Source organism: Ornithorhynchus anatinus, chromosome 1 (assembly GCF_004115215.2).
Source record: "Ornithorhynchus anatinus isolate Pmale09 chromosome 1, mOrnAna1.pri.v4, whole genome shotgun sequence".
In the NCBI taxonomy this organism is placed as follows: domain Eukaryota; kingdom Metazoa; phylum Chordata; class Mammalia; order Monotremata; family Ornithorhynchidae; genus Ornithorhynchus; species Ornithorhynchus anatinus.
In genome coordinates this window covers 64,900,354-64,927,104 of record NC_041728.1, presented here as the reverse complement: position 1 = coordinate 64,927,104, position 26,751 = coordinate 64,900,354, and the positions used below count along the sequence as shown (strand labels likewise).

Genomic DNA, 26,751 nt, shown 5'->3' with positions numbered 1-26,751 from the left:
CAGACGCCGACTGAAGCATGAGGAATTACGATCTGATAGCGAAGAGGATGAGACACCGGGTTAGCACCCAAAGGAAGGGCCTGAGACATCGAAGTTGGTACCCAAAGGAGGGGCATTAGACTCTGGGGTTGGCAGCCAAGGGAATTCAGGAATCTCTTCTCTGAGGGGACTGATCCCAGAATCTCAGGGAAATTTCAGCACAGGACCGCCAGATGGAGGAGGATGGATGAGATGAACTCTCCAACCCCTCTCTGCCCCTGCCCATGTCCCGGGCTCTGGGCCTGGGAGGGATTGAAGTGTTCCCCTGCACCAGGAGCATTGGGCCCTGGGCTGCATATTTGTTGCTCAGAACACAGGAAGTTGCACAGCCTCCTGTTAGAATGAATCCAGGTCAGTGGCTGAAATCCTTGCTAGTATCTTTAAAGAGGCAACAGGAATGAAAGAAGCATCTCTCAGTGGAACGAGCAAGGGTTTGGGAGTCAGAGGTCATGGGTTCTAATCCCAGTTCCATCACTTGTCAGCTGTGTGACTTCGGGCAAGTCACTTAACTTCTCTGTGCCTCAGTTACCTCATCTGTAAAATGGGGATTAAGACTGCAAGCCCCATGTGGGACAGGGACTTTGTCCAACCTGATTAGCTTGTATCTACTCCAGCACTTAAAACAGTGTTTGACACATAGTAAGTGCTTAACAAATGCCATCATTATTATTATTATTGTTATTAAATGCTTCCAACTTGCAGGAGGCCGAAAGACCATACACATTATTACATTATTTATTCACTTGCATATAACATTTCTATCTATTCCTCTCATTATTTAAGGGATATTCACTAATTCATGTCTCTTCTATCCCCTAAGTGCCTGATCCAGCGATCTGTTGAAAGAATGAACTCAGTACAGTGACCTGCACGTAGTAGGCACTTAGTACGATGCTCTGCCAACAGAAGTGCTCAGTTCAGGGTTCTGCACGTGGTAGACCCCCAGGACTGAGTTCTTGATTAAGTAGGTGCCCAGTACAGTATTTTGGACACAGGAGCTACCCAGTATGATGCTTAGCTTTCAGCAGACATTCACTATGGTCCTCTGCACAGAGTAGCCTAGTGGAAAGAGTGTGAGTCCGGGAGTCAGAGGATCTAGGTTCTAATCCTGGCTCTGCCAACTGCTTGCTGGGTGACCCTTTGCAAGTCACTTAACTTCTCTTTGCCTCAGTTTCTTCAACAGTAAAATGGGCAATCCCCATTTTCCTTCCTACTTGAGCTGTGAGCCTCATGTGGGACAGGGACTGTGTGTAACCTGGTTAACATAACTACCCCAGCACTTAGAACAGCACTCAATACATAGTAAACACTTAAATAATAATAATAATAATCATATAACCGTAGGTGCCCAGAACAGTGCTGTGCAAATAGTAGGGTCTCAGTTCATGAATAGTTGTCCTTTCGTTCGAAGAAGATGCCGCCTATTACAGCAGTCAGCGCCCTGCACACAGTAAGTGCCAGTCCCCCCAAGAGACAGTGACATCAGCACTGATTAATCCCAGTGAGGCAGCAGGTGATCTCTGGGCCGTAGAGAGATGAGATCTCCCTGTGAGAACTCCCAAGAACATGGTTTGTGTGGAGACGGGGCCTGGAGTCAGTCTTTCTGTCCAGGTGTGAGCCCTGGCACCGGGGAGCTGGGGCTTACCTCAGCTTGGTTAAGATGTCCAGCAGCTGCAGACCTGCCAAGGCAGACAGAAGGATGACTGGTGAGGGGTGGTGACCTCCCCTGCCTCCCGAGAGCCTCCTGCCACCCCACACTCCCGCCTGCCTTCCCACTGGTCCCAAGACATCTGGATGTCACTCTCCGTCCCCAGAAGGAAAGGGATCACACCCCCTTAGCTCTCTGAGACTCAGACCACTGGGGACACCCTGCCAGGTCAGAGAGAATGAGTCCCAGACAAAACACAATCCCCACATGGAGGTCACCCTCCTGTCCTGGTCTCTAAGACCACCAGGATCACAGGGCTTTCTCTCAGTAGTATTTATTGAGAGCTTATTGTTTGCAGAGCACTGCAATAGGTTCTTCAGAGAATATGATGCAACAGACTTGGTAGACCCATTCCCTGCCCACAACAAGCTTACAGTCTAGAAGGGGAGACAGACAGTAAAATGACTTACGGATAGGTGCATAAAGGCTGAGGGACTGAGGGTGGGGTGAAGAAAGAGTACGAATCTAAGTGCAAGGATGACGCGGAAGGGAAAGTAGGGGAGATGAGGGCTTGTAGGGGTAGGTCTCTTGGAGGCGATGTGATTTTAATAAGGCTTTGAAGGTGGGACGAGTGATTGTCGGAAATTAAGGGGGAGGGAGTTCCAGGCCCGAGGCAGGATGTGGGCAAGGGGTCAGCGGCAAGACAGATGAGATTGCAGTACTTTAAGTACGTTAGCATTAGAGGAGCAAAGTATGTGGGCTGGGTTGTAGTAGGAAATCAGCAAGTGATGTAGGAGGGGCAAGGCGATTGAGTGCTTTAAAGCTGACGGTGAGGACTTTCGGTTTGAGGCGGAGGTGGATGGGCAACCACTAGAGAGGTTCTTGAGGAGGGGGGGAAACATGGACTGAATGATTTTGCAGGAAAATGATTCGGGCAGCAGAGTGAAGTACGGACTGGAGTGAGGTGAGACGGGGGAAGGAGGGTCATCAAGGAGGCTGATGCAGTAGTCATGGGGGGATAGGGTAAGTGCTTGGACCAAACGGGATGGCAGATTGGATAGGGAGGAAAGGGAGGACTTTAGCAACATTGTGAAGGTAGAACTGAACATGTGGGTAGAATGAGAAAGATGAGTCGAGGATAATGCCAAGGTTATTGGCTTGTGAGACAGGGAGGATGGTGGTGCTGTCTACAGTGATGGGAAAGTCAAGGGAAGGGCAGGATTTGGGTCAAAGATGAGTAGTTCTGTTTCAACACATTAAAAGACCACTACTCTTCCCATCTTCAAAGCTCTTTGGAAATTACCTCTCCTCCAGGAGTTGTTCTCTGGTTAAGAGCTCAACTCTCCACCCTACATCCCCAACAAATGCCACTTCAGCCCTGCCATGCCTCAACCTGGGGACTTATTTCCCCCACTCCATTTATATACATATCTTTATACTCTATTGCTTCCTTCTGCCAGTAATTTGTTTTAGTACATGTATCCCCCAGGAGATTGTAAACTCTTTGAGGGCAGAGATGATTTCTACTTATTCTATTGTTCTCTCAAGCTCTTAGTACAGTGCTCTTCCCAGAGCAAGCACTCAATAAATGTTATTTGACTGATTAGCTGAATGCAATCAATCAGGTAGGTGGTAGGTTGGGGAAAGGGGGAAGAGAGAAGTCTGCAGGTTGAACAAAAATTAAGATATATTGTCAAATATTAAGGACTGAGTCAGTGAGGAGAATTTCTTCTTGGAGATATTCCCTGCAGAAAGAGATGAAGGAAGGTAGAAAAGTGAAAAGAAGGGCCTGGAGGAGACCCCCTCCTCTAATCTCTGAGGGGATACCAGGCTGAGAGAGACTAATAGCTTCTCTTTCCACCCTGGATGACTTTTGCTGGAGAAACAGTAAAGCTGAAACATATCAGAGCTGATACTCATTCCTAGGGGTTGGTGGCCCCCAAAGGAGGGAGAAATTCAGAGTTCCCACCTGCTCCTTCTCCCTCTAGAATGTAAGCTTTTGTGGGGAGGAAATGTGTCTAGCAAATCTGTTAAACTGCACTCTCTCGAGAGTTCAGTACAGTGTTCTGCACACAGTAAGCAGTCAATAAATATGACTGACGATTGATTGTTTCTGGCCTGGTGCTTGCCCTCTGGAATCCATTCACCCTTCTCCAGAGGCCGATGAGGGAAGGAGTAGGCTGTGGAGTTCAAAAAGAGGCAGAGGTTCCCTGGGAGCCAATCTCGTCATGAGAGGAGGTGGAAAGCAAATAGCTGAAATGAGGTCGCAGGATTGGCTTATTTACGTGCTTCCAACCCCACATTAGCACAGGTAACTGAGCCAACTGAGACCCAACAACAAAACCAGAAATGCCTAAGAGTGGGTAGTGTCCACTCTCTCCAGGTGTTGAGCTGGCAGATGAGTAATCTTTCCAGTAAAACCAGGTCCTGATCTCCTCCTACCTGATCTCATTGCTTATCTGTGTATTTCAATTATTTGCTTTTGCCTCACCCTGCTCCCCTTTCCTACGCTGACTTTCCCTCCAGTGACCCAATATGGACCATCCAACACCCCTAACTCTCTCCTCTCCATCCCTAACTCTCCCTCCAGTAATCCAGCATGGATCATCCAACACCCGTCTCTCCTCTCCATTCCTGAGTCTCCCTTCAGTGACCAAGCATGGGCCACCCAGCCTCTAGACTGTAAGCTTGTTGTGAGCAGAGAAGGTGCCTGTTTATTGTTACAGTGTACTCTCCCAAACACTTAGTCCATTACTCTGCATATAATAAGAACTCAAAAAATACGACTGACTGACCATCCAACACTCCTAACTTTCTCATCTCCATTCCTGACTCCCACCAGTGACCCAGCATGGACATCCAACATCCCCAACACTCTCCTTTCCATTCTTGACTCTCCCACCAGTGACCCAGCACGGACCATCCAACACTCCCAATTCTCCCCTCTCCATCCTTGACTTTCCCCTCAGTGAGCCAGCACAGACCATTCAACTCCACTAACTCTCTCCTCTCCATTCCTGACTCTCCCCGTCCAGTGACCCAGGATAGACCACCCAAAACCCCACTCTCCCTCTGCCATTGCTGACTCTCAAGACCGCTCATCCCCAAATGTATCGGTGCCCTCCTTGAGCAGAGTGAAAGTCTTGCTTCCCTCTGTGAAGAAAAGGCTGCCCATGATGCAGTTACCTATGAATTCATTCCTGAGCTGAGTTCGGGCCCACAGCTCCTCGGTGCCCAGGATGACGGCGTTGATGACGCTCAGCAGGGTAATGACGTAAGGCACGTTGTCCGAGTTGGAGAGTTCGCTCATGATCACGCTGAAGCGATACTGCTGGTTCTTCACCGTCTGGAACACAAGGCAAGGGAAACTTAACACGGATCACTACCACCAGCCAGTCACCAGCCGCTGATACCCTGGGCAACCCGTTACTGCGTCATGACCTCCAGAATCAGCCTAGGCCTTTAGTTTCCCAAAGCGCTTTCTTCTCCTCTGGGATCTCATTTTACATGTACAACATCCTCAGAAGGTATGGGGAGACAGGGGTTCTCACCCCCCTTTTCAGAGAAGCTACATGGCACAGTGGAAAGACCTTGGGAGTGGGAGTCTGGAGACCTGGGTTCTAATCCCAGCTCTGCCACTTGTCTGCTGTGTGACCTTGGGCAAATCACTTCATTTCTTCAGGCCTCGGTTACTTCATCTGGAAAATGGGGATTAAAACTGTAAGCCTCATGAGGGACATGGACTGTGTGCAACCTGATTAGAGTGTATCTACCCCCAGCACTTAGTACAGTGCCCGGCACATGGTAAGCACTTAAACACTATCAAAAAATAAAAATGGGAAAAAAGAAGCTCAGAGAGGCTAAGGGATGTGTCTGAGATCAAATAGCAGGCAGGGCCAGGTCTAGTCTGCTGGCTCTCACCCATGACGCTCTGGGTTTTGGTGCTCTGAGGGAAGGAGGGACCAAAGTTGGGGGTTGGGAAATGGCCAGAACAAGTGCTGCTCCCAACTCTGGCCCATCCCCAGACTGTAAGATTGTTGTGGGCAGTGAATGTGCCTGTTATATTGTTATATACTCCCCTCAAGCGCTTAATACAGTGCTCTGCACACAGTAGGTGCTCAATAAATACAAGTGACTGACTGCCTAGCCCAAGCAGATCTCCCTGGTTCTCTAGGACACCCAGGGTACTCAGGCCTCTCCAGCTGTACTCCCTCCCCCTCCAGCAGGTCTTCCAGGCTTTCAGGCGCATGCTTCATGCACAGAATACGGGCCCCGGTCCAAGTCACTTGCCTTGTAGTGCTCTAAGGCGTCCAAAGCCAGCTCATGTCCTTCCGGAGAGTAAATGCACAGGGCGGCCAACAGCTCAAACACTTGCTTCTTGACCATGATGTTGGACGTGTCCAGGGCTGCGGAGAGAAGCCTCAGCATTGGCTTTCAGGCTGGCTTCGTTTGTTCATTTTAGGGTACTTGTTAAGTGCTTCCAATGCATCAAATACTGTTCTAAGTGCTGGGGTAAGTACAAATCAGGTTGGACACAATGCCTGTCCCACACAGGGCTCACAGCCTTAAGTAGGAAGGAGAACACATACTGAATCCCCATTTTACAGTTGAGGAAACTGAGGGCCAGAGAAACTAAGCGACTTGTGCTTAGGTCACTCGGCTAGCAACTGGCAGAGCACTTGGCGGAGCTGGGATTAGAACCCAGGTCCTCTGACTCCTAGGGCCATGCTCTTTCCACTAGGCCATGTTGCTTCTCCATTGCTGGGTGATTAACTGATGTCATTTGTGAATCTACTCCAAAGCACTTTCCACCGATGAGTATTCATCAGCTTATTTCTAATGTCTCAGCATTAGATGTCAGGAGCCTTAGGGACACATCTTTTCATTCATTCATTCATTCAATGGCATTTACTGAATGCTTACTGTGTGCAGAGCACTGTACTAAACACTCGGAAAGAGATAGAGACTATCCCTTCCCAACAACGGGCTTTGGTACGTTCTCCCAGCACTTAGTACAGTGCTCTGCACATAGAAGGCTCTGCACAGGGTAGGGGCCCAATATACAGTGTTTTACAGACAGTAGTTCAGTACAATCAATGACTTGCACCCAATAAGTGTCCCAGAACAGCCCTCTGTTCTCATTAGGGGTCCAGTGTACTGAGTCGGTGCTCAGAACAGTGCTGAGAAGCAGCATGGCCTAGTCGAGAGAGCACTGGCCAGAAAGTCAGGGGACCTGGATTCCAATCCCAGTTCTGTATGTGACCTAAGGCAAATCACTTCACTTCTCTGCATCTCAGTCTCCTCAACTGTAAAATGGAGATTCAATCCCTGTTCTCCCTCCAATTTAGACTGTGAGCCCCATGCGGGACGGGGACTGCGTCCGACCTAATTAACAAGTACCAACCCCAGCATTTAGACCAGTGTTTGACATGTAGCAGGCACTCGACACAAACCATAAAAAACCAAAACACCAAAGAGTGCTCTGCACACAGTGGAAAGAGCCTGGGCTTCGGAGTCAGAGGTCATGGGTTCGACTCCCGGCTCTGCCACTTGTCAGCTGTGTGACTTTGGGCAAGTCACTTCGCTTCTCTGGGCCTCAGTTACCGCATCTGTAAAATGGGGATTAAAACCGTGAGCCCCACGTGGGACAATCTGATCACCCTATATCCCCCCAGCGCTTAGAACAGTGCCTTGCACATAGTAAGCACTTTACAAATACCACCATTATTATTATTATTGTCAGGCTCTCAGTACGGTGTCGTTTCCCAACAGGTGTTTGGTCAGTCCTGGTGATGACTTCAAATGGCTTGTGAATTTTTCCTTTGGGAAACTGAAGGAGAGCGTCCATTCTGCTGGCTTTATAGTCTCTCCTCCGGCCTCCTCTACCCTATAACGTGGATACCCCAGCTCCCACCAGGAAGTACTAAAGGCAGGGAGATACATTCAGTGAACCCAAGGTGCTTTCCCAGACTCCCCTCCTGCCCTCAGACTTCCCTGATCTGCCGACCCATCCCACGATCCCATGAACGCACAAAAAACACGGATTCCACCACTTCGGGGATAGAACCAGATCTTAGAACAGGCTTGTCTTGAATTGTACCCTGAATGGACTGGCCTCCAGGACAAATGTGGCAGAGACCTCAGCGCGCGAGTGAATGCAGTGTGCCGAGGACTGCAGGGCACCGATGACTGCAGCGCACCGGTGCAGAAGAGACTGCAGTGCACTCGTGACCACAGGACACCAGCGTTTGCAGTGTACTGGTCACTGCAGTATGCTGGTGCCTGCAGTGCATTAGTTATAATAATAATTATAATGATGATGATTATGGTACTTGTTAAGAGCTTACTGTGGGAGAAGCAGCATGGCTCAGAGGAAAGAGCCCGGGCTTGGGAGTCAGAGGTCATGGGTTCTAATCCCGGCTCCGCCACTTCTCAGCTGTGTGACTTTGGGCAAGTCACTTAAGTTCTCTGTGCCTCAGTTACCACATCAGGAAAATGGGGATTAAAACTGTGAGCCCCACGTGGGACAACCTGATTGCCTCGTATCTACCCAGTGCTTAGAACAGTGCTTGGCACATAGTAAGCGCTTAACATATACCAACATTATTATTATGTTAATCAGATTGGACACAGTCCTCGTCCCGCATGGGGCTCACACTCTTAATCCCCATTTTACAGATGAGATAACTGAGGCCCAAAGAAGTGAGTTGACTTGCCCAAGGTCACACAATAGACACTTGGTGGAGCTGGAAATAGAACCCAGTTAAGCCATACTGCTTCTCACTAGTGGCTGCAACGTGCTGGTGGCTTCCCTGGACCAGTGACCACAGGGCATCAGTGCCTGCAGTGCATCAGTGACCTGCACAGCTGGACACGACTAGGCCTCTCTTCTGGGCCGCCCCATGTTCTTGGGAGTATTTTTACCCACCCCCTTTTATGGAAGACTCCCCTTTCCCTTGGCAGACACGAGCATGTTTTTCTCAAACTCTGTACCAACTGTTGTTTTGCTAGACGATGTTTGGAGCCCATTCCTTTCTTCTGCTAGATTCCCTCGTTTCATGCATTTTCCAACCTGTCGCCTGAAAAACCTTTGCCTGACTCTGCCAAGAATGAACCACCACCGGCATCTCCCGTCAGCTCCTTCCTCCCATCACGTTGACTGGCCATCCGTCAGAAAGCTGTCCCACTCCACAGACACCCACACCTATGGATTCGTGTAACTGGTAAGACTCAGCGAATGCTGAGGTCTTTCTCGATTGAGCCGTTAGGAAAGATGTGCCCAGCGCTTCCTGGGAAGGCAGGCAGAAAACAGCAGGGATTGGTGAATTTCAGATTTCTTGTTGTTCCTTTCCATTTCTCTGGAGCCGGTGGGGGAAAACCAGTGAACCCGGGCAGCAGTCGGTGCCTTTGAGCCGGGGGAGAATGGGAGCGGGAGGAGGGCAGTTGGGGATGGTGGGGAGGAGGGAGATATTGGGAAACAGGGCAAGAGGATGGAAATTACAGAAGCCAAATGCTAATTCCATTGTATTGTACTCTCCCAAAGCGTTAGTACAGAGCTTTGCACCTAGTAAGTGCTCAATAGATAGCACCGATTGATTGAAAAGAGGTTGGAAACCCCTCACAAAGCTTTCTGAATCTGCGTTCCAAGACAACAGGTTTTAATGGGGGCAAGAGATAGTAATATTATTATCTTCTGAGGGATGATATCCTGGGTTAGCCCCCAGCCTGTCCAGGTCAGGACTCTGTCTCCAAGGGGCAACAGGATACTTGAAGGAACTGTGTGCTAGATGATCTCCTGACCATCGAACACGCCAAAATCTCCCCTCTCCATCCCTGACTCTCCCACCTCGAACCATCCAACACCCCTAATTCTCTCCTCTCCCTCATTGACCCTCCTCCAGCGACCCAGCACGGACAGTCCAACATCCCTAACTCTCCCCTCTCCATCCCTGGAAGGGCCCAATTACCAGGGGATAACCTTGATCACTAGACAATGCCAACCAAGCTGTGCCTAGCTAACCTGGTGATGGTAGGACCCAGGGAGTGACTCTATGACTCTTCGGAATGGATCCTAAATCAGGGTTGTTAGCTCAACATGATCCAGTAGGGGAAAGGGGGATTTCCCTGTTGGTCCACACCATCGAGGAGACTCACCCACCTGCCCCCAGATCCTTTCCATCTTGCATCTTCCCCATCTTCAAAGCCCTACATCTCCTTCAGGAAGCCTTCCCTGACTAGTCGCTCATCTCTCCACCCTACTGCATCCCTTGAGTCTGTACCCCTAAATACTCACTCCTCCCTCTTCTTCCAGTGTCCCATGGATTCACTCAAAGCCCGCTGAGATCTGTTGCAGTGTCTGGCTGCCCAGTTCTCTGTGGGAAAGGATTCCATGTGCTCACTTCCAACTGGGGAAGGAAGTGGTTTTTTTGAGTTATTTAGAACCTGTCCTCTTCCAGCTCCAGTAGATGCCCTCACCCTAGTGGAATGGGATTTGGGGAAAGGCGGTTTTGTTTTTGTCCTGTTCACTCCTTTCAAGACTTTGCAGACTTTCTATTTTCCCAAAGCACAAACCTACCAAGTGGTTCACGTGTCTCCCCAACAACGCTGAGAATGCTGAAAGTAGGGTACCAAAACATTATCCATGAGAAAACTGGAGCTCCCAGAGATCAGGTACGTGTCTTCTGGGGGGACACCCAGTGACCAGGATCCAGTTAATCCACCTCTCATCCCTGGGCGCCGACCATAAGGCCGTGCTGCCTCTCCTGCTGAGCGGCTGTGGCAGGAGGTATTCCCCAAAGGCCCCTCCCTGGATCCGTCGGCCTCATGCCACAGGTTTCAGGGAATCCCCCCGGTACGGGAACACCTTTTTAAGGTATTCGTTAAGTACTAGCTTTGTTCCAGGCACTGTTCTATGTGCTGGGGTAGACACAAGGTCTACCAGGTTGGACACAGTCCCTGTCCCACTTAGGGCTCACACTCTCAATCCCCATTTTACATATGAGGTAACTGGGGCCCAGAGAAGTTAGATGTCTTGTCCAAGATCCCAAGGCGGTCACGGGACAGAGCCAGAATTAGAACCCAGGTCCCTCTGACTCCCAGGCCCAGGCTCGATCCACTAGGCCACACTTACCCTGGGAGAGTTTGCGGACATAGCCCTGGTTGCTGAGGATGTACTCGATGCCCTGGTGCGAGTTCATGACGGCCCGCACGCAGCTAATGCAGGTGAGCTGGAGCAGCGCATCCGAGATGCGGGCCACACCCCGCCCAGACAGGCGGTCCAGGGCCTCCAGCAGCAGGTCCAGCCCGCACTGCTCCAGGAACTGCAGCATCCACGGGTCGTCGCTGCTCTCCAGGCGCTTCTTCAGGCCGGAGTAATTCACCACCGACGGGATCTGCAGGAGGCGGATGCAGAGCTCCGGCTCGGCGTTCTCCAGGTTGGCCTCTGTCTGATCCGTGTCCTGGGGCCCCAGTTTCTCCTTGAGGGCCGCCCATTTCTTCTGCGCGCCTTCCTTCACCGACATCTTGGCTACCTGGACCAGCACGGAGAGAGAAAGGGGAAGGAAGGAGAGAGAAGGACGTCGGTTAAGGGAGCCATGTGGACTGCTACTAGCCAGCAGGTCACAGCTTGGTAGGAAAGGAGGTAAAGCTGAAAGGCAACGAGTCAAGGGGTGAGGAGGAACTAAACAATTAACTTCTCTGTGCCTCAGTTACCTCATCTGTAAAATGGGGATTGGGACTGTGAGCCACATGTGGGACATGGACTGGGTCCAACCTGATAAGGTTGCATCTACCCCAGCACTTAGTACAGTGCCTAGCATATAGTAAGCACTTAACATACAAACAAACCAACAGAAAATCTGAAATCAGACCACAAGGGAGGACTGCTTTTATGCCACTGACTTAGCATGGCTCAGTGGAAAGAGCACGGGCTTTGGAGTCAGAGGTCATGAGTTGGAATCCCGGCTCTGCCACTTGTCAGCTGTGTGACTGTGGGCAAGTCACTTAACTTCTCTGGGCCTCAGTTACCTCATCTGTAAAATGGGGATTAAGACTGTGAGCCCATGTGGACAACCTGATTCCCCTATGTCTACCCCAGCGCTTAGAACAGTGCTCTGCACATAGTAAGCGCTTAACAAATACCAACACTGACTGACTTATTGCTTGGTCTCTTGTCTGCAGGGGTCGTGACTACCAACTTTATTTTACTTAACTCCCCCAAGCACTTAGTATAATGTTCTGCATGCAGTACGTGCTCGATAAATATCAATGATTGCTTGTTTGGTCCGGCTGGCAAAAAGGGCTGGGCTCAGATATGCCATGCCCCAAATGCTGCAAATTAAGGTTTGCAGAAAGAAAGCCTTGAGCCTCACCGATGGCACTACGGTGTCAAAGATGCAGGGTGCAGTAGATTTCAAAACTCACTGTAGGTAATAATAATAATAATGATGATATTCGTTAAGTCCTAAATATGTGCCAAATACTGTTCTAAGCGCTGGGATAGATAAAAGGTAACCAGGTTGTCCCATGTGGGGCTCACAGTCTTAGTCCCCATTTCCCAGATGAGATAACTGAGGCCCAAAGAAGTCAAGTGGCTTTCCCAAGGTCACACAGCAGACAAGTGGCAGAGCTGGGATTAGAACCCACGTCCTCTGACTCCCAAGTAATAATAATAATGGTGGTATTTGTTAAGCTCTTACTATTTGCAAAGTGTTCTAAGTGTTCTAAGCACTGTAGGGATACAAGGTGATCAGGTTGTCCCACGTGGGGCTCACAGTTTTAATCCCCATTTTACAGATGAAGTCACTGAGGCACAGAGAAGTGAAGTGACTTGTCCAAAGTCATATAGCTGGCAAGCGGCAGAGCTGGGATTAGAACCCACGTCCTCTGACTCCCAAGCCCGGGCTCTTTCCCCTGAGACACACCGCTTCTCCCAAGCCCGGGCTCTTTCCACCAAGCCACACTGTGTCTACCAACTCTTATATTCAACCAAGGGCTTGCTACAGTGCTCTGCACACAGTAAGCGCTCAGTAAACATGATTGATTGATAGGTTTCAGTTGCATCCCCGGAGCCTTAGCTACAAAAAAGGAACTCGGTTGCTCTCTGGGGCTGAGCCTGCACAACTGGGAGGAACAGTAAGCCATTTCTGCCACAAAGGGGGCAGCCTAATACTCCACAATAGAACAATTGGAAGCACGTCAGTCCTGCGAATGCAAATGTAGCCAGGATATTACAAGGCTGCTACTGCAACGCTGCATCGCCAAGAAGAAATTTCTTTTTCTCTTTCATCGTGCTCCTTTTCTCTTCTCCCACCTTTATTCATTCACCCCCCCCCCACCAGCCCCACAGCGTTTGTGTATATATCTCTCATTTTAGTTATTTATATTATTAATAATAATGGTATTTGTTAAGCGTTTACTAGGTGCAAGGCACTGAACTAAGCGCCGGGGTGGTTACAAGCAAATGGGGTTGGAAGTGGCCCTGTCCCACGCGGGGCTCACGGTCTCAATCCCCATTTTACAGATGAGATACCTGAGATCCAGAGAAGTGAAGTGATTTGCCCAAGTACACATAGCAGAGAAGTGGAGGAGCCGGAAGTAGAACCCATGACCTTCTGACTCAGCTGCCCGCTCTCTATCCACGCTGCTTCTCATGTATTAATGTCGGTCTCCCCCTCTAGACAGTAAGCTCACTGTGGGCAGGGAAGGTGTCTGTTATATCATTTTATTGGATTCTCATAAGCGCTTAGTACAGCACTCTGCACATGGCAAGTCTTCAGTAAATACGACTGACCGACTGACTGATCTCTGGGAGGACAGGACCGTGCCCAGGGAGAGGGCAGCTGGGACGTGCTAGAGCACACTGCTCTGCCTAAGCTCAAAGGCCCCCAGCTGATCTGAAAGTGTCACTGTCCCCCTGGAAGGGCCAAGCATCAAGAAGTGACCTCGGTCACTGGGGAATGCCAATCAAGCTGTATCTCCTACTGTACTCTCCCAGGCACCTCAGTATGGTGCTCAGCACACAGGAAGCGCTCAATAAATATGATTGATTGGGACCTCAGGGAGCCATTCTGCAACCCTTCAGGAAGTGTGCTAAGTCAAGGTTGCCACTTTAGCACGATCCAGCACGGGGAAGGGGGATTTCCCTGTTCGTTGTCGAGAGATTGGCCAATTTAGGTTATCCCAAATCCTTCACATCTAGCAGGCCATTGTCCTCCCCACTTTCAAGACCTGATTAAAATAAAAAATCTCCAGGAAACCTTCCCTGACCAATCTTTCATTTCCTCTCTCTAATGCACTACTTGGAGTCCATACACCCTGAGCACTTTTTTCTTTTTCTTTTTTATGGTTTTTATGTGCTTACCATGTGGCAGGAACTGTACTAAGTGAGAGCTGGGGTAGACACAAGCTAATCAGGTTGGACACAGTCCCTGTCCCACAGGGAATTCATACTTGTAATCCCCATTTTACTGATGAGGTATCAGAGGCAAAGGGAAGTTAAGTGACTTGTCCGGTATCACAGAGCAGACGAGTGACAGAACAGGGATTAGAACCCAGGTCCTCTGACTCCCAGACCTCTGGCTCTGTCCACCAGGCCACTCCTTAACATTGCAGATTCTTATATTTAGTTGCTTCACCTATCTGTATTTCATTTTAGTTTACTTCTCCCCTTGGCTAGATGGTAAACTCCTGGAGGGCTGGGATCCTGACTCCTAATTCTATTGTATTCTCCTGAGAACTTTGTACAGTATTCTGCGTAGTGTACAGCCTCAAGAAATGACACTGATTGCGGGATTGGTGTTGCCCTGGGTGCCACCCCCATTCCCTGCCCCCGTCCCCCGGTGCCCGGGTGCGGTGGCTTGGCAGAATGGTAAGTTCCAGACTCGTGACAGCCCACGGCGGTTCCTGTGGTTCCCTGAGGCCTCGGTTGGTCCTGGCCGGGGCTCTGGTCCAGCCCACGGGGGCCTGCCGGCCTGGAGAGTTGGTGGGATGCAGGGGCAGAGATACCCTCTGGAGAACCTCCTCACCCCCTGTGCCAAGCCTAGGGCAGGCAGCACTCCCCTGAGCTCCAGGAAGAGACATGCGGGAAGCTCCCGCACCCTGGAGGAGGAGGACCAGGAGAGGATCAGGGGAGGACCAGGGAGTGGCCCATGGAAGAGAAGAAGGGGTGTTGGATGCTCTGCCCCATCTGGCATCCCCCAATCGGTTGCCTCAACGGGTCTAGTCTGTCTCGTGCACAGGGCCAGAGGCTCGGGCAAGGGATACTCTTCCACCCGAAGCGAGGGGAACGTGGAAGGGGGAGGGCAAGAGGCTCTTCTCCTTCCTTCGGTGGGGTCCGCGGCGCACAGAAGAGAAGCTGCCCATGCTGGGGGGCGAGGAAGCCTTAGGCCCGGCCTTACCTGGTCAGCCGCTGCCACGCTGCCGGCAACGGGCCACTCCTTTTCGCCCCCACACACCCACCTCACATGTGCCCCATGTGCTGTCACCTGGACGGGCTGGAGCCCCTTGTTCTGCTGCCTGCCCCGGGTCTCTTTCTGCACATGGGTGGCTGGAAGATGGTTGGCAGGAGATGTATCTACCCGCTCTGTTGTATTGTACTCTCTCGATCAATCAATGATGATGATGGTATTTGCGAAGCACTTACTATGTGCCAGGCACTGTACTAAGTGCTGGGGTGGACATAAGCCAATACAGTCGGACTCGTCCCAGTCCCACGTGGAGCTCACACTTTTAAGACCCATTTTACAGATGAGGTAACTGAAGCATAGACAAGTGAAATGACTTGCCCCAGGTCCACAGCAGACAAGTGGTGGAGCCAGGATTAGAACCCATCACCTTCTGACTCACAGGCTCATGCTCTATCCACTGATCAAGCGTATTTGTTGAGCGCTTACTGTGTGCAGAGCACTGTACTAACCGCTTGGGAGAGTACAGAGTTGGTTGCTTTCCCTGACCACAATTAACCTATAGTCCAGAGTCACCCAAGCACTTAGTAGATGGTGCTCTGCACACAGTAAGTGCTCAATAAATATGATTAAATGATTGATTGATGCTACCTTGGTGTGCTGGGCTTGCCAGGGGATGTGGCACGGCCCAGATTCCACTCGAAGGACCCCACGCTGCGTTCACTGGCCCAACCCCCACAGAAGGCCACGGCCTGGCATCACGGGGAAAGCTGCCGCTTGTCCTTGACTAAACTTCTGAGTCAGGTTCAGCCGCTCTCGGCCCCAGGGAAGATGAGGAGGGAGATGGACGAAGAAAGAAAGAAAGAGACGAGTAGAAAGTGAAAAACAAAAATCCCAGGCAGCGTGTGTGCATATTCTGGAAACCAGTCTGGTAGGGAAGAGCTGATGGTGCAGAAGTTAAGTTAGTGCAGTGTCTCCTCCTCTCACCCCTGCCTGCTCCTGGTGACCAATGATCCCAGGACTCCTGGCCTCTCTCCTGATGCAGAGTTCCCCTAAACTTACTTCCCCATGCTGTTACTCAGCCAGATCCTCCCCCCAACAAAGCTAGAGGGACTTCCCTTTGACTCACCTAGGATCAGTCCCCAGTCTGGCCCAGCGAGGACACTGACCCCGTTTATGGCTGGAATTTCTAATAATTGTAGTATTTGTTAAGCACTTACTGTGTGCCAGGCACTGTGCTAGGGTGGATAAAGAAATCAGGTCGGACACAGTCCTTATCCCACTTGGGGCTCACAGTCTTAATCCTCATTCTACAGATGAGGAAACTGAGGTCCAGGTAAGAGAAATAACTTCCCCAGGGTCACACAGCAGGCAAGTGCCGAAGCCGGGATTAGAACCCACGACCCTTTTACTCCCAGGCCCATGATCTCTCCACTATGCCAAGCTATTCAAAATTTTTGGCCACTCTCAGCTTCCCTCAGCCCCGGCTCCTGCCGTCGAGACTGGTGTCCGAGGCAGCTTCCATTCGTACAGGAAGTTGGGAGGGAAGTACCCAGAGCAAGAAAGAGGGACGGGGGTCAACCCAACAACCTGCTCTAAGTTCCACAGATTTCCACAACATTTTTTCATGTTTTCTTATAAAATCAATTAATCAATGGTATTTATTGAGTGCTTTCTATGAGCTCTATGAGGGGCAGGGACTGTGTCCAACCTGATTATCCTGTGTCTAACCCAACGCTTAGTATAATTCCTAGCACATCAAATGCCACAATTATTATTATTGTTGCTATTATTGGGAGAATACCATGCAATAGAGTTGGTACTTCTCCTGGAAACATTATCCATCCTTGGCTTCATTGATACCGTCCTCTCCCCTCTCTCCTTCTCAGCCTCTTTCATGGGCTCCTCCTCTGTCTTCTCACCTCAGAGTTCAGTTCTGGATTCCCTTCTATTTTCCACTTATTTGCTCCCATGGCTTCAACTACAACCTCTCTGTGGATGATTCCCAATTCTACATCTCTAGACCTGATCTTTCTCCTCAACCATCTCATATTTCTTAAAGGATAGCCACATCCCTGCACCAGGTGCAGAACAGGCCAACTTCAGAAATGTAGTGCTTATCTCACAGAGCAAGGACAAATAGAAGAGTCTGGACATTGTCCTCCACCTCAACCCCCACTTGTGAGGAACTCCTTCCTCTGAGAAAGCTGGGGAGAAGAGGACAATAATAATAATAGTAATTGTGGTATTTGTTAAGTGCTTACTTTGTGCCAGGCACTGTACTGAGTGCTGCGGTGGACACAAGTAAATCTGTTTGGACACAGTCACAGTCTCCATCCCCGTTTTATAGAAGGGGGAACTGAGGCCCAGAGAAGTGAAGTGACTTGGCTGAGGTCACACAGCCGACAAGTGGCAGAGCTTGGATTAGAACCCATGACCTTCTAACATCCAGGTCTGAGCTCTAGCCACTACGCCATGAAGAGCCTCACTGACTTCCCTTCAACCCCAGAATCTATTTTGAGGTGGGGTGCGGTCAGGGAGGGGTGGGACAGAGCGCTGGGCCCTCGGTTTCACATCCTTAAAATCTGCTCTTTCCTCTCCAGCCAAACTGCTATCACGTTAATCCAAGCATTTATCCTATCCTACCTTGATTACTGTATTAGCCTCCTTGCTGACCTCCCTGCCACCTGTCCACTCCACTCCAGACCATACTTCACTCTGCTGCCCGGATCATTTTTCTACAAAAATGTTCAGTCCATGTTTCTTCACTCCTCAAGAGCCTCTAGCGCTTGCCCATCCACCTCTGCATCAGACAGAAACTCGTTACCAGAGGCTTTAAAGGACTCAATCGCCTCGCCCCCTCCTACCTTACCTATTGGGTTTCCTACTACAACCCAGCCTCAACACTTCACTCTGTTAATGCCAACCTACTCAATGTTCCTCAATCTCATCTATCTCACTGCCAACCTCCCATCGACGTCCTGCCTTTGACCTGGAACTCTCTCCCCCTTGCTATCCCACAGATGATCACTCTCCCCACCTTGAAAGCTTCATTAAAAACACTTCTCTGAGAGACCTTCCCTGACTACACCCTCACTTCCTCTTCTCCCACTCCCCTATATCGCCTTTGCACTTGATTTGCAACTTTCAATCACACTCAGCTCCAGAGCTCCGCAATTCATTTATGTTAACGTCTGTCTTCCCAGCTAGACTGTAAGCTCCTTGTGAGCAGGGAGGTTTACCAACTCTGTTATAGTGTACTTTCCTAAGCACTGTATGTACGATAAATTTGACTGATTGATTACTTAGTAGACCCATTCCCTGCCCACAAGGAACTTACAGTCTAGATGGGGGTCACTGAAAAGCAGCATGGGCTAATGGATAGAGCATGGGCCCAGGAGTCAAAAGGACCCGGTTTCTAATCTTGGCTCTGCCATTTGTCTGCTATGTGACCTGGGGCACTTTGCCTTACTTCTCTTTGCCTCAGTTACTCTGCCTGTAAAACAGGGTTTAAGACTGTGAACCCCATGTGGAACAGAGGTTGGGTCCAACGTGATTACCTTGTATCTACCCAGCGCTTAGTACAGTACCTGGCACATACTAAGCACTTAACAAATACCATAAAAAAGTGGCATGATGGAGCATTCATTTTGGAGCAGGTGACTGACTCTCTTCTATGCCCTGGGACTGGTAAATGGCTGGTTCAGAGAGGCTGTGGCCCGGGGACTTAGAACTGGGCTGTGGCAGAGAAGAACTAAACAGACTTGAATGCTGCCCTCTGCCTGGAATAGTCTTGCAGGGGCTGCCTACAAGCAGGAGAGCCTGGATCAGATCTAGCCAACGGACCACCGCTCGTCCCATCTTCAAAGCCTTACTAATTCATTCCATTGTATTTGTTGAATGCTTACTGTGTGCAGAGCACTGTACCAAGCACTTGGGTGAGTACAATACAACAGACACATTCCCTGCCACAACAATATCACATCTTCTCCAAGAAACCTTCCCTGACTTACCTTTCAAACAATCAGTTGTATATATTGAGCACTTATGTGCAGGGCACTATAATAAGCGCTTGGGAGAGTACAGTGCAACAGAATTAGCAGACACACTTCCTGCCTGCCTTCCTGTCTCACAAGCCCACAGCCTCGGTGTTATCCTTGATTCCTCTCTCTCATTCAACCCACATATTCAATCCATCACTAAATCCTATCAGTTCAACCTTCACATCACTAAAATCCGCCCTTTCCTCTCCATCCAAACTGCTACCAGATTAATCCAGTCACTTACCCTATCCCGCCTTGATTACTGTATCAGCCTCCATCATCGATACCGCTGATTGATTAACCTCCCTCAGCCCCTTCAGGCTTCTGCACCCTGACTTTCCCCTAAAAGAAGCCTGGGTGTGTGGGGGTTGAGGCCATTTTTCTGGGGAATGGATAAATCATCTCATTTGGATAGACTTTTAATCTCCAGAAAGTCTTGCCTGGTTCATTGGGACACTGCAGGTCCCTGTGTTGAACAAATACATCACTTTGAGGCATTTAACTCTGTGAGTGAAAGGGTCGAATTAGTATAAATTCATCCATCTGACACCAACCTCGCAGGACTTTCGGCAGAGACGTGCATAACATCTCAACACTTGCAGGAAATCCAGGCATCTGCTGTTCCAGCCTCCCACAGTTCAAATCACATTGCCTCCTTCCTCTCCCCTCTTTAGCCAATATTCAAGCCCCTCCACCTTCACCCGCCACCACATCCGCTGGTTCAGATTCACCAGCAGGTGACACACTCAAAAACTTTTTGTCTCCGGACAGAAAAACCCCATTCCCTCAGTGAGAGGAAGGAGTAAGGCTGAGTTCAACTTCCTTCTGTCCCAGTGTCCGACTCTTCCATCCCCACCCCCTGATTGGACTCTGTAGGCTTTGGTATATGGTATGTTCCTTCACACGGCTGTTTATGGGGCAGACATTTATCCAGCTGCTGTTGTCTCTAGGGATAGCAAGAGTTTATCCTCGTGGTGGTGGCAGGGACTAGGAGGGGAAGGAGGAGCATTTTTCTCAGTGAATATACCCTGTGGCATCTGAACCAGAATTGTTTGGGTGGAAAATCCCCAAACTTTCTGGATTCCAAGAGAGGAAAACAAGGTGACCTCTATTTTATGACAGACACGATCCAAGCTCAAACTTAAATGTAAACTCCTTATCACTCTAGGTCAATCAAATGCATTTATTGAGTGCTTGTGGTGTGTAAAGCCCTGCATTAAGCACTTGGGAGAGTACAATGCAGAAGAGTTGGTAGATACGTTCCCGGCCCATAAGGAACTTATAGTCTAGAGACGGGGAGAAAGACAATAAAATAAATTACGGATATGTACATAAATGGTGTGGGGCCAAGGGTGGGGTGAATAAAGTACTTAGAACAGTGTTTGGCATATGGTAAGTGCAGAGTGGAAAAAGCATGGGCTTGGGAGCCAGAGATCGTAGGTTCTAATCCCAGCTCCACTACCTGTCAGCTGTGTGACTTTGGACAAGTCACTTAACTTCTCTGTGCCTCAGTTACCTCATCTGTAAAATGGGGATGAAGACTTGTGAGCCCCACGTGGGACAACCTGAATACCTTGTATGTACCCCAGCGCTTAGAACAGTGCTTGGCACATAGTAAGTGCTTAATGAATACCATTTAAAAATACTATTTAAAGGAGATGTGATTTTAATAAGACTTTGAAGGCTGGGAGAGTGATCATCTGTCAGATATGAAGGGGGAATAAAAATAACAACAATAATAATAATAACTGTGATATTTGTTAAGCGCTTACTGTGTCAGGCATTGAACTAAGTGTTGAGGTGGATACAAGCAAATCAGGTTGGACACAGTCCCTGTCCCACATGGGGCTCACAGTCTTCATCCCCATTTTACAGCTGAGGCAAATGAGGCACAGAGAAGTTAAGTAATTTACCTAAGGTCATACAGCAGCTACATGGCAGAGCCAGGATTACAACGCAGGTTCTTCTGACTTCCAAGCCCTGAGGCCAGGCCACTGCTTCTCTAAGGCCTTCTAGGCCCCGAAATCTCCAACCAAGTCAAAGTGAGCTCACCCCATGGATATTAATTTCTGGGGGAGTTCCTGTGGCCAAAGGAAAGGGTCTACACCCAGAAGAGTAGGGGTGGTGTGGTGGGTTGGCTGGGGGTGCCCTAAACACTGGGAAAACATTATTCTTCTCAGTCTCCTAGTCGAGCATGTGCCTGGGGCCCATTCATAATTTTCCAAGAGGCCAACTGGCCCAGGACCCGGAAATTCCTCCAGGACCTCACCCAGCTGTCTATACTGAAACCACAGGAGAGGAAGGGAGAGAGAAGCACACAGGAAGAGGGGGAGAGAGAAAAATATTTATAGAGACAGAGGTAGAGACAGGCAGAACAATCCTGCTTCCAGTTTTTAAAAGTGAATCTCTCCCCTTCCAAAGAGACAGGCTTCATCCCCCATCCAGCCAGCTCTTGGCAGGAGGGTGTGGGTGGAAACCGCTCCCAAGAAAATTTGGCTGTTTGGGATGGTCCCGCCCTCTGCCGAGGTTAGCAAAAGCCATCTTTGAGATCACGTTGCTGGGCAACCCAGAATTCTCCCTTCGCCGCAGAGTTAAAAATACAGAAGCCCCGTCTCCTCCGACATTCATTCTGACTTTTTTTTCCGCTAAAGTTGAAACCGCAGGATTCCTCCCTGTCCCCCAGCAGGCCCCGATAGCTACGCTGTCTTCCAGTCCCAGCCAAGCCCTCTGGCTGAAGAACTGGAAACAGGCGGAAAAGGAATCTCTCCTTGTGGGAACGCCAGGGCCGGGAGCTCCCTGGGAATCTGGACCTCCTTACGCATTTTTACGACTCCCGAGTGTGTGTCTGTGCTTGCCAGATCCCGGAGGCCCTTGCCTGCCTTGTAAGCCATCAGACACATTTGGGGAATTAATCCATCAATGGTATTTAGTGAATGCTTACTGTGTGTTGAGCACTGTACTAAGTGCTTGGGAGAGTGCAATACAACAGAGTTGGTAGACGGTGTTCTCAGAGCATCTAGTACTAGGGGCAGACCAGACGGTTTGAAGATTGTGCTGCCTGGAAGAACAGGTCCCTTGGTGTCTCCCTGAAGAACCCCACCTTGAGTGACACCATCCTCAGTCAGACCCTCGACACACCCAGCCCAGGTCACTCTCTGATGGGTCCCGAGATCCTTGGAAGAGACATGTGATGGGTGCCCTTCTGGACACTCGGCTAGCGAAGGGCCATCCAACACCCCTCTCTCTTTATCCACAACTTTCCCTCCAGAAACCCGCCATGGACCATCCGAACACCCCTAAGTCTGCTCTCTCCATCCCTGACTCAACCCTCTAGAGACCCAGCACAGACCGTCCGACACTCCTATCTCCTCTCTCCATCCCTGCCTCTCCCTCCAGTGATGCAGCACGAACTATCCAACACCCCTACCTCTTCCCTCTCTATCCCAGACTTTCACTCCAAGGACCCAGCATAGACCATCCATCATCCCTAACTCTCCCCTCTCCAACCCTGACCCTGCCTCCAGTGACCCGGAGTGGACCATCCAACAACCCTTGGATGATCTCCCCCCTTCATTCTTGATTCTCCCCAAGCAATCCAGCAATGACCACTTGAACACCGATCTATCCAAAGCCCTCTGAGACATGCTGGTGTTATTTCAGGCTGTATGGCTTCTCTTAGTAGTGATGTGATAAACTCAGTTTGTTGAGATTCCTCATTAACTCTCTGACCTGCCCCCTGCTCCAGAACAGCAGACTTCCTCCCTGGTTCAAGGATAAGGCAAGGTGTGTCTGTTTGTTGTTACAATATACTCTCTCAAGTTCTTAGTTCGGTGTTTTGCACAGGGTAAGCGCTCAATAAATTCAACTGAATGAAAGAATGAGTGAGTCTGACTGTCCAGTACATCCCCCACCTGCCTCCTTACTCTTCTGTGAGACACACAGATAATAATAACAATGATAATAATCATGATTGTTGTAATTTTTAGCACTTACTATGTGCCAGGCACAGTAGTGGATAGAAGCAAATCGGGTTGGACACAGATCCTGTCCCATTTGGGGCCCACAGTCTCAATCCTCGCTTTATAGATGAGGTAACTGAGCCCCACAGAAGTGAAGTGAGTTGCCCAAGGTAACACGGCCAAGTGGTAGAGTCAGGATTAAAACCCATGACCCTCTGACTTGTAGGACCGTGCTCTATCCACTGTGCCATGCTACTTCTCTGGTGCAGATCTGGTGCTGTACCAGACGCCACCCACAGATGCCTGGGAGTGGGGAAGGGGTTGCCCAGAGCAGGGGAGGGAGAGGGGAACTCTTCCTCAGAGTGAGTTTGCCAGTCTGGGAAGCGTGCGTGACCAAGCAGGGAGTGGGCAGATGGAGCGTGCCAGGAGGCGAGTGGCACATATGCGGTTTGGGGGACAAGAGAGGGGGTGGTATGGGACACAGATGCTTCACAGGGCTCTTGGGGAGAACAACATTTATTGGAATGAACACTCTGGTTCCCAGAAGCCAAACTCCAACAGGAACAGGAAGTGCAGGGGGTGAGTTTATTACCTCTGGAGGCAGGATATGCGGATGCAGATCTCTCCTCTCACCCCAAGGGCTGGGGCGGCAAAGGCAAATCCCAGAAATGACCCCATCCCCCTTTCCCCTGCCACCCATCTGGAATAATAAAAATAGTGGTATTTGTTAAGCACTTACTATGGGGAGCACTGGGGGAGGTACAAACTAATCTGGTTGGACTCAGTCCCTGTCCCACATGGGGCTCACAGTCTTATTCCCCATTTTACAGAAGGCAACTGAAGCACAGAGAAGTTCAGTGACTCGCCCAAGGTCACATAGCAGACAAGCGGCAGGGCCGCAATTATGACCCGGATCCTTCTGACTCCCAGTCCCATGCTCTATCCACTAGGCCATGCTGCTTTTCTGAAGCTTTTCTCGGAACCTCAAAGATACCATCACATGAGACAGGGAGGACAAAGAGAGAGAGAATGTGATGGAATATACATGTACTTGTTTGTGCACTTGTGCACGTCTGCCCTAATGTTGGCTGCCAAGAGCACTGTAGTGCTCTAACAAAGGGGACCCTATTCGTTTTAAGCGTGGGTTAAAAAAGGGGCAGGGTCTTCGGAGAGGAATCGGCAGTCTGTGGGAGAGGGCAGGCAAGTTGATCAGGAACACCCAGTTTGGGTTCTCTGCAGGTCGACTTGGAAGCTGTCGGATACGTTCAGAGAGAGCTAGGGTGAGGAAGGCATAGACAGCTGAGAGGAAACAAGGCCCTTTTTTGTGGTATTTGGTAAATGCTTGCTAGTAAAACACTATTCTAAGCCCTAGAGTAGATACAAGTTAATCAGGTCAGACACAGTCCCTGTCCCACATAGTGTTCACAGTCTAAGTAGGAAGGAGAACCGGTATTGAATCCCCATTTTGCAGATGAGGAAATTGAGGCACGGAGCAGTGACTTGCCCATGGTGTCAGACCAGGCAAGTGGTGGGGTGGGATTAGAATCCAGGTCCTCTGGCTCCCACACCTGAGCTTTAACCAGGAGGCCTCTCTGCTTCCCCACTGCACACTGGAAAAGCTGGGGGGACCAGCTCCCATCAGCCCCACAGCTGGGAAACTGGGGGATCCTGGCTCCCAACACCCTCATGGACCGGGAATCTCTGTCCACTTCCATATCATTTGAACCACCACATTCCTTGTAACCTCATCCAGCTGGGAAGATTCAGCATGGTTCTGCAACCTCGGTAACTGAAGGGGAGGGAAGGAGGGAGGAATTCTTTCAGGTTCTTGAGAATGCTTCACAGGCTGGTAACCTGGCACATTTCTACCTCCCCCGACCCTCTTTCCCATCTCAACTGGAAAGCCGAGCTCCTGGGGAATGCATATGAAGGATCAGGCTGCAGTCACCACTGCCCAAATGGCCCAGTGTTCTGCTCAGCCTTGCCCTGCACTAAAACCCGCAACTCCAATGTGGGAAAATAGTGTGGCGAAAGCACACAGGCTCAGGAACCAGAAGGACCTAGGTTCTAATCCCAACTCCGCCACTTGCCTGCTATGTGACCCTGGGCAAGTCACTTCACTTTTCTGTGCCTCAGTTTCCTCATCCATAAATTGGGGATTAAATACGTATTTTTCCTCCTACTTGATTGTGAGCCTCATGTGGACAGGGACTGTGTCCCATCTGATTAACTGGTATCTTCCCCAGGGTTTAGAACAGTGCTTGACACATAGTAAGCACTTTAATACAAACCTCCTCCACCCCTCCAAAAAAACCAACCCTCCAAACTGGCACCCATTCTGGGGCACCAGAGGTGGAGGGGCAATTTTTGCTGCTTTCCAGGAACAGTTGGAGGGACTTGGGGGAAGTTAGGGAGCTGGAGGCCGTGGTGGGGGAAGGGGAAGGATGTGGGCCAAGGCCTGGTTGCTGAGATAAGTGTAGGAGAAGGAGAATCTCCAAGATGGGATCCGTGGAGAGGGAGCACTGGGCATCATGCCAGGAAACTGTCCTTAAATACCCAACTTATATGCATCACTGCCCCCAACCAAAGTGCTATTAGTAATAATTGTCATGCTCCCTCACCCCGCATTTTCCACAATCAGTGAAGCTAATGAAAAAAGTCTCTTCCTCCTCGACTCCCAAGTCTAAGAAACCTACTCCCAAGAGGTAGCCTGAGTCAAAGGACCATGGCTCCAGGGCTGATTCCTCTGCAGAAGCTGGTTTCTGCAGCTCAGCTGAAGGCAAGGAAAGGCGATCAGGCATGCTGATATTTGTTTGTTTCATGGTATTTGTTAAGTGCATACTATTATATGTCAGGCATTATACTAAGTGCCGGGGTAAATACTAAATAATCATGTTGTTCAAGGCCCTTGTCCCACTGGGGCTCACAGTCTAACAGAGAGGGAGAACAATAATTTTATCTACATTTTACAGATGAGGTAACTAAGCATTGAGAAGTTAGGTGATTTGCCCATGGTGACAGATCAGATAAATGTCAGAAACAGGAATAGAATCCAGGTCCTCTGCTCCCGGGCCTGTGATTTTTCCACTAGGCCACGCTGCTTCTCTACTCCTGATTTGCGTGAGACAGACACACACTTCAAGGCTCTGGTCTGTCACCCGACAATCAATCAATAGTATTTTTTCATTCATTAATTCAATCGTATTTATTGAGGTCTTACTGTGTGCTGAGCACTGTACTAAGCGCTTGGGAGAGTACAATACAGCAGAATTAGCAGACACGCCTGAGGTGGGATCAGATAAATAAAAATAATAATATTTCTGATATTTCTTAAGTACCTATATGCCAAGCACTGTATTAAACACAGGGTTGCAGTCGGGTTGGACACAGGCCTGTCCCACATGGGGCTCATGGTCTTAATCCCCATTTTACAGATGAGGGAACTGAGGCACAGAGAAGTGAAGCAACTTGCCCAAGGTCATAAAACAGATAAGTGGCAGAGCTGGGATTAGAACCCAGGTCCTTCTGACTTCCAGGCTCACATTTTATCCTCTTGGCCATGCTGCTTCTCAGTTGTCCAAGGGGAGGATGATGAGAAGTTCTTGCGACTGTCACCATCATCAAATCCATGACTGGCCTATAGATGGAAGTTTCCTGTT

At 49.7% G+C, this 26,751-nt stretch overlaps 1 protein-coding gene across 5 annotated transcripts in view; it reads right to left on the bottom strand.

Moving 5' to 3' along the window:
• INF2 (inverted formin 2) overlaps nt 1-26,751 on the bottom strand; it is a 72,094-nt gene that overhangs the window by 30,482 nt on the left and 14,861 nt on the right. For 3 of the 5 annotated variants that reach the window (XM_029064248.2, XM_029064250.2, XM_029064251.2), the window contains exons 2-5: nt 10,818-11,217; nt 5,978-6,093; nt 4,874-5,033; nt 1,685-1,718 (exon numbers count right to left, since the gene is read on the bottom strand). In XM_029064248.2, the coding sequence (XP_028920081.1) occupies nt 1,685-1,718; nt 4,874-5,033; nt 5,978-6,093; nt 10,818-11,208 (701 nt within the window). In that variant the 5' untranslated portion in view covers nt 11,209-11,217. Of the gene's footprint in view, nt 1-1,680; nt 1,719-4,873; nt 5,034-5,977; nt 6,094-10,817; nt 11,218-15,741; nt 15,834-26,751 lie in introns of those variants that run through there. The other 2 variants (XM_029064249.2, XM_029064252.2) reach the window with 2 other exon arrangements.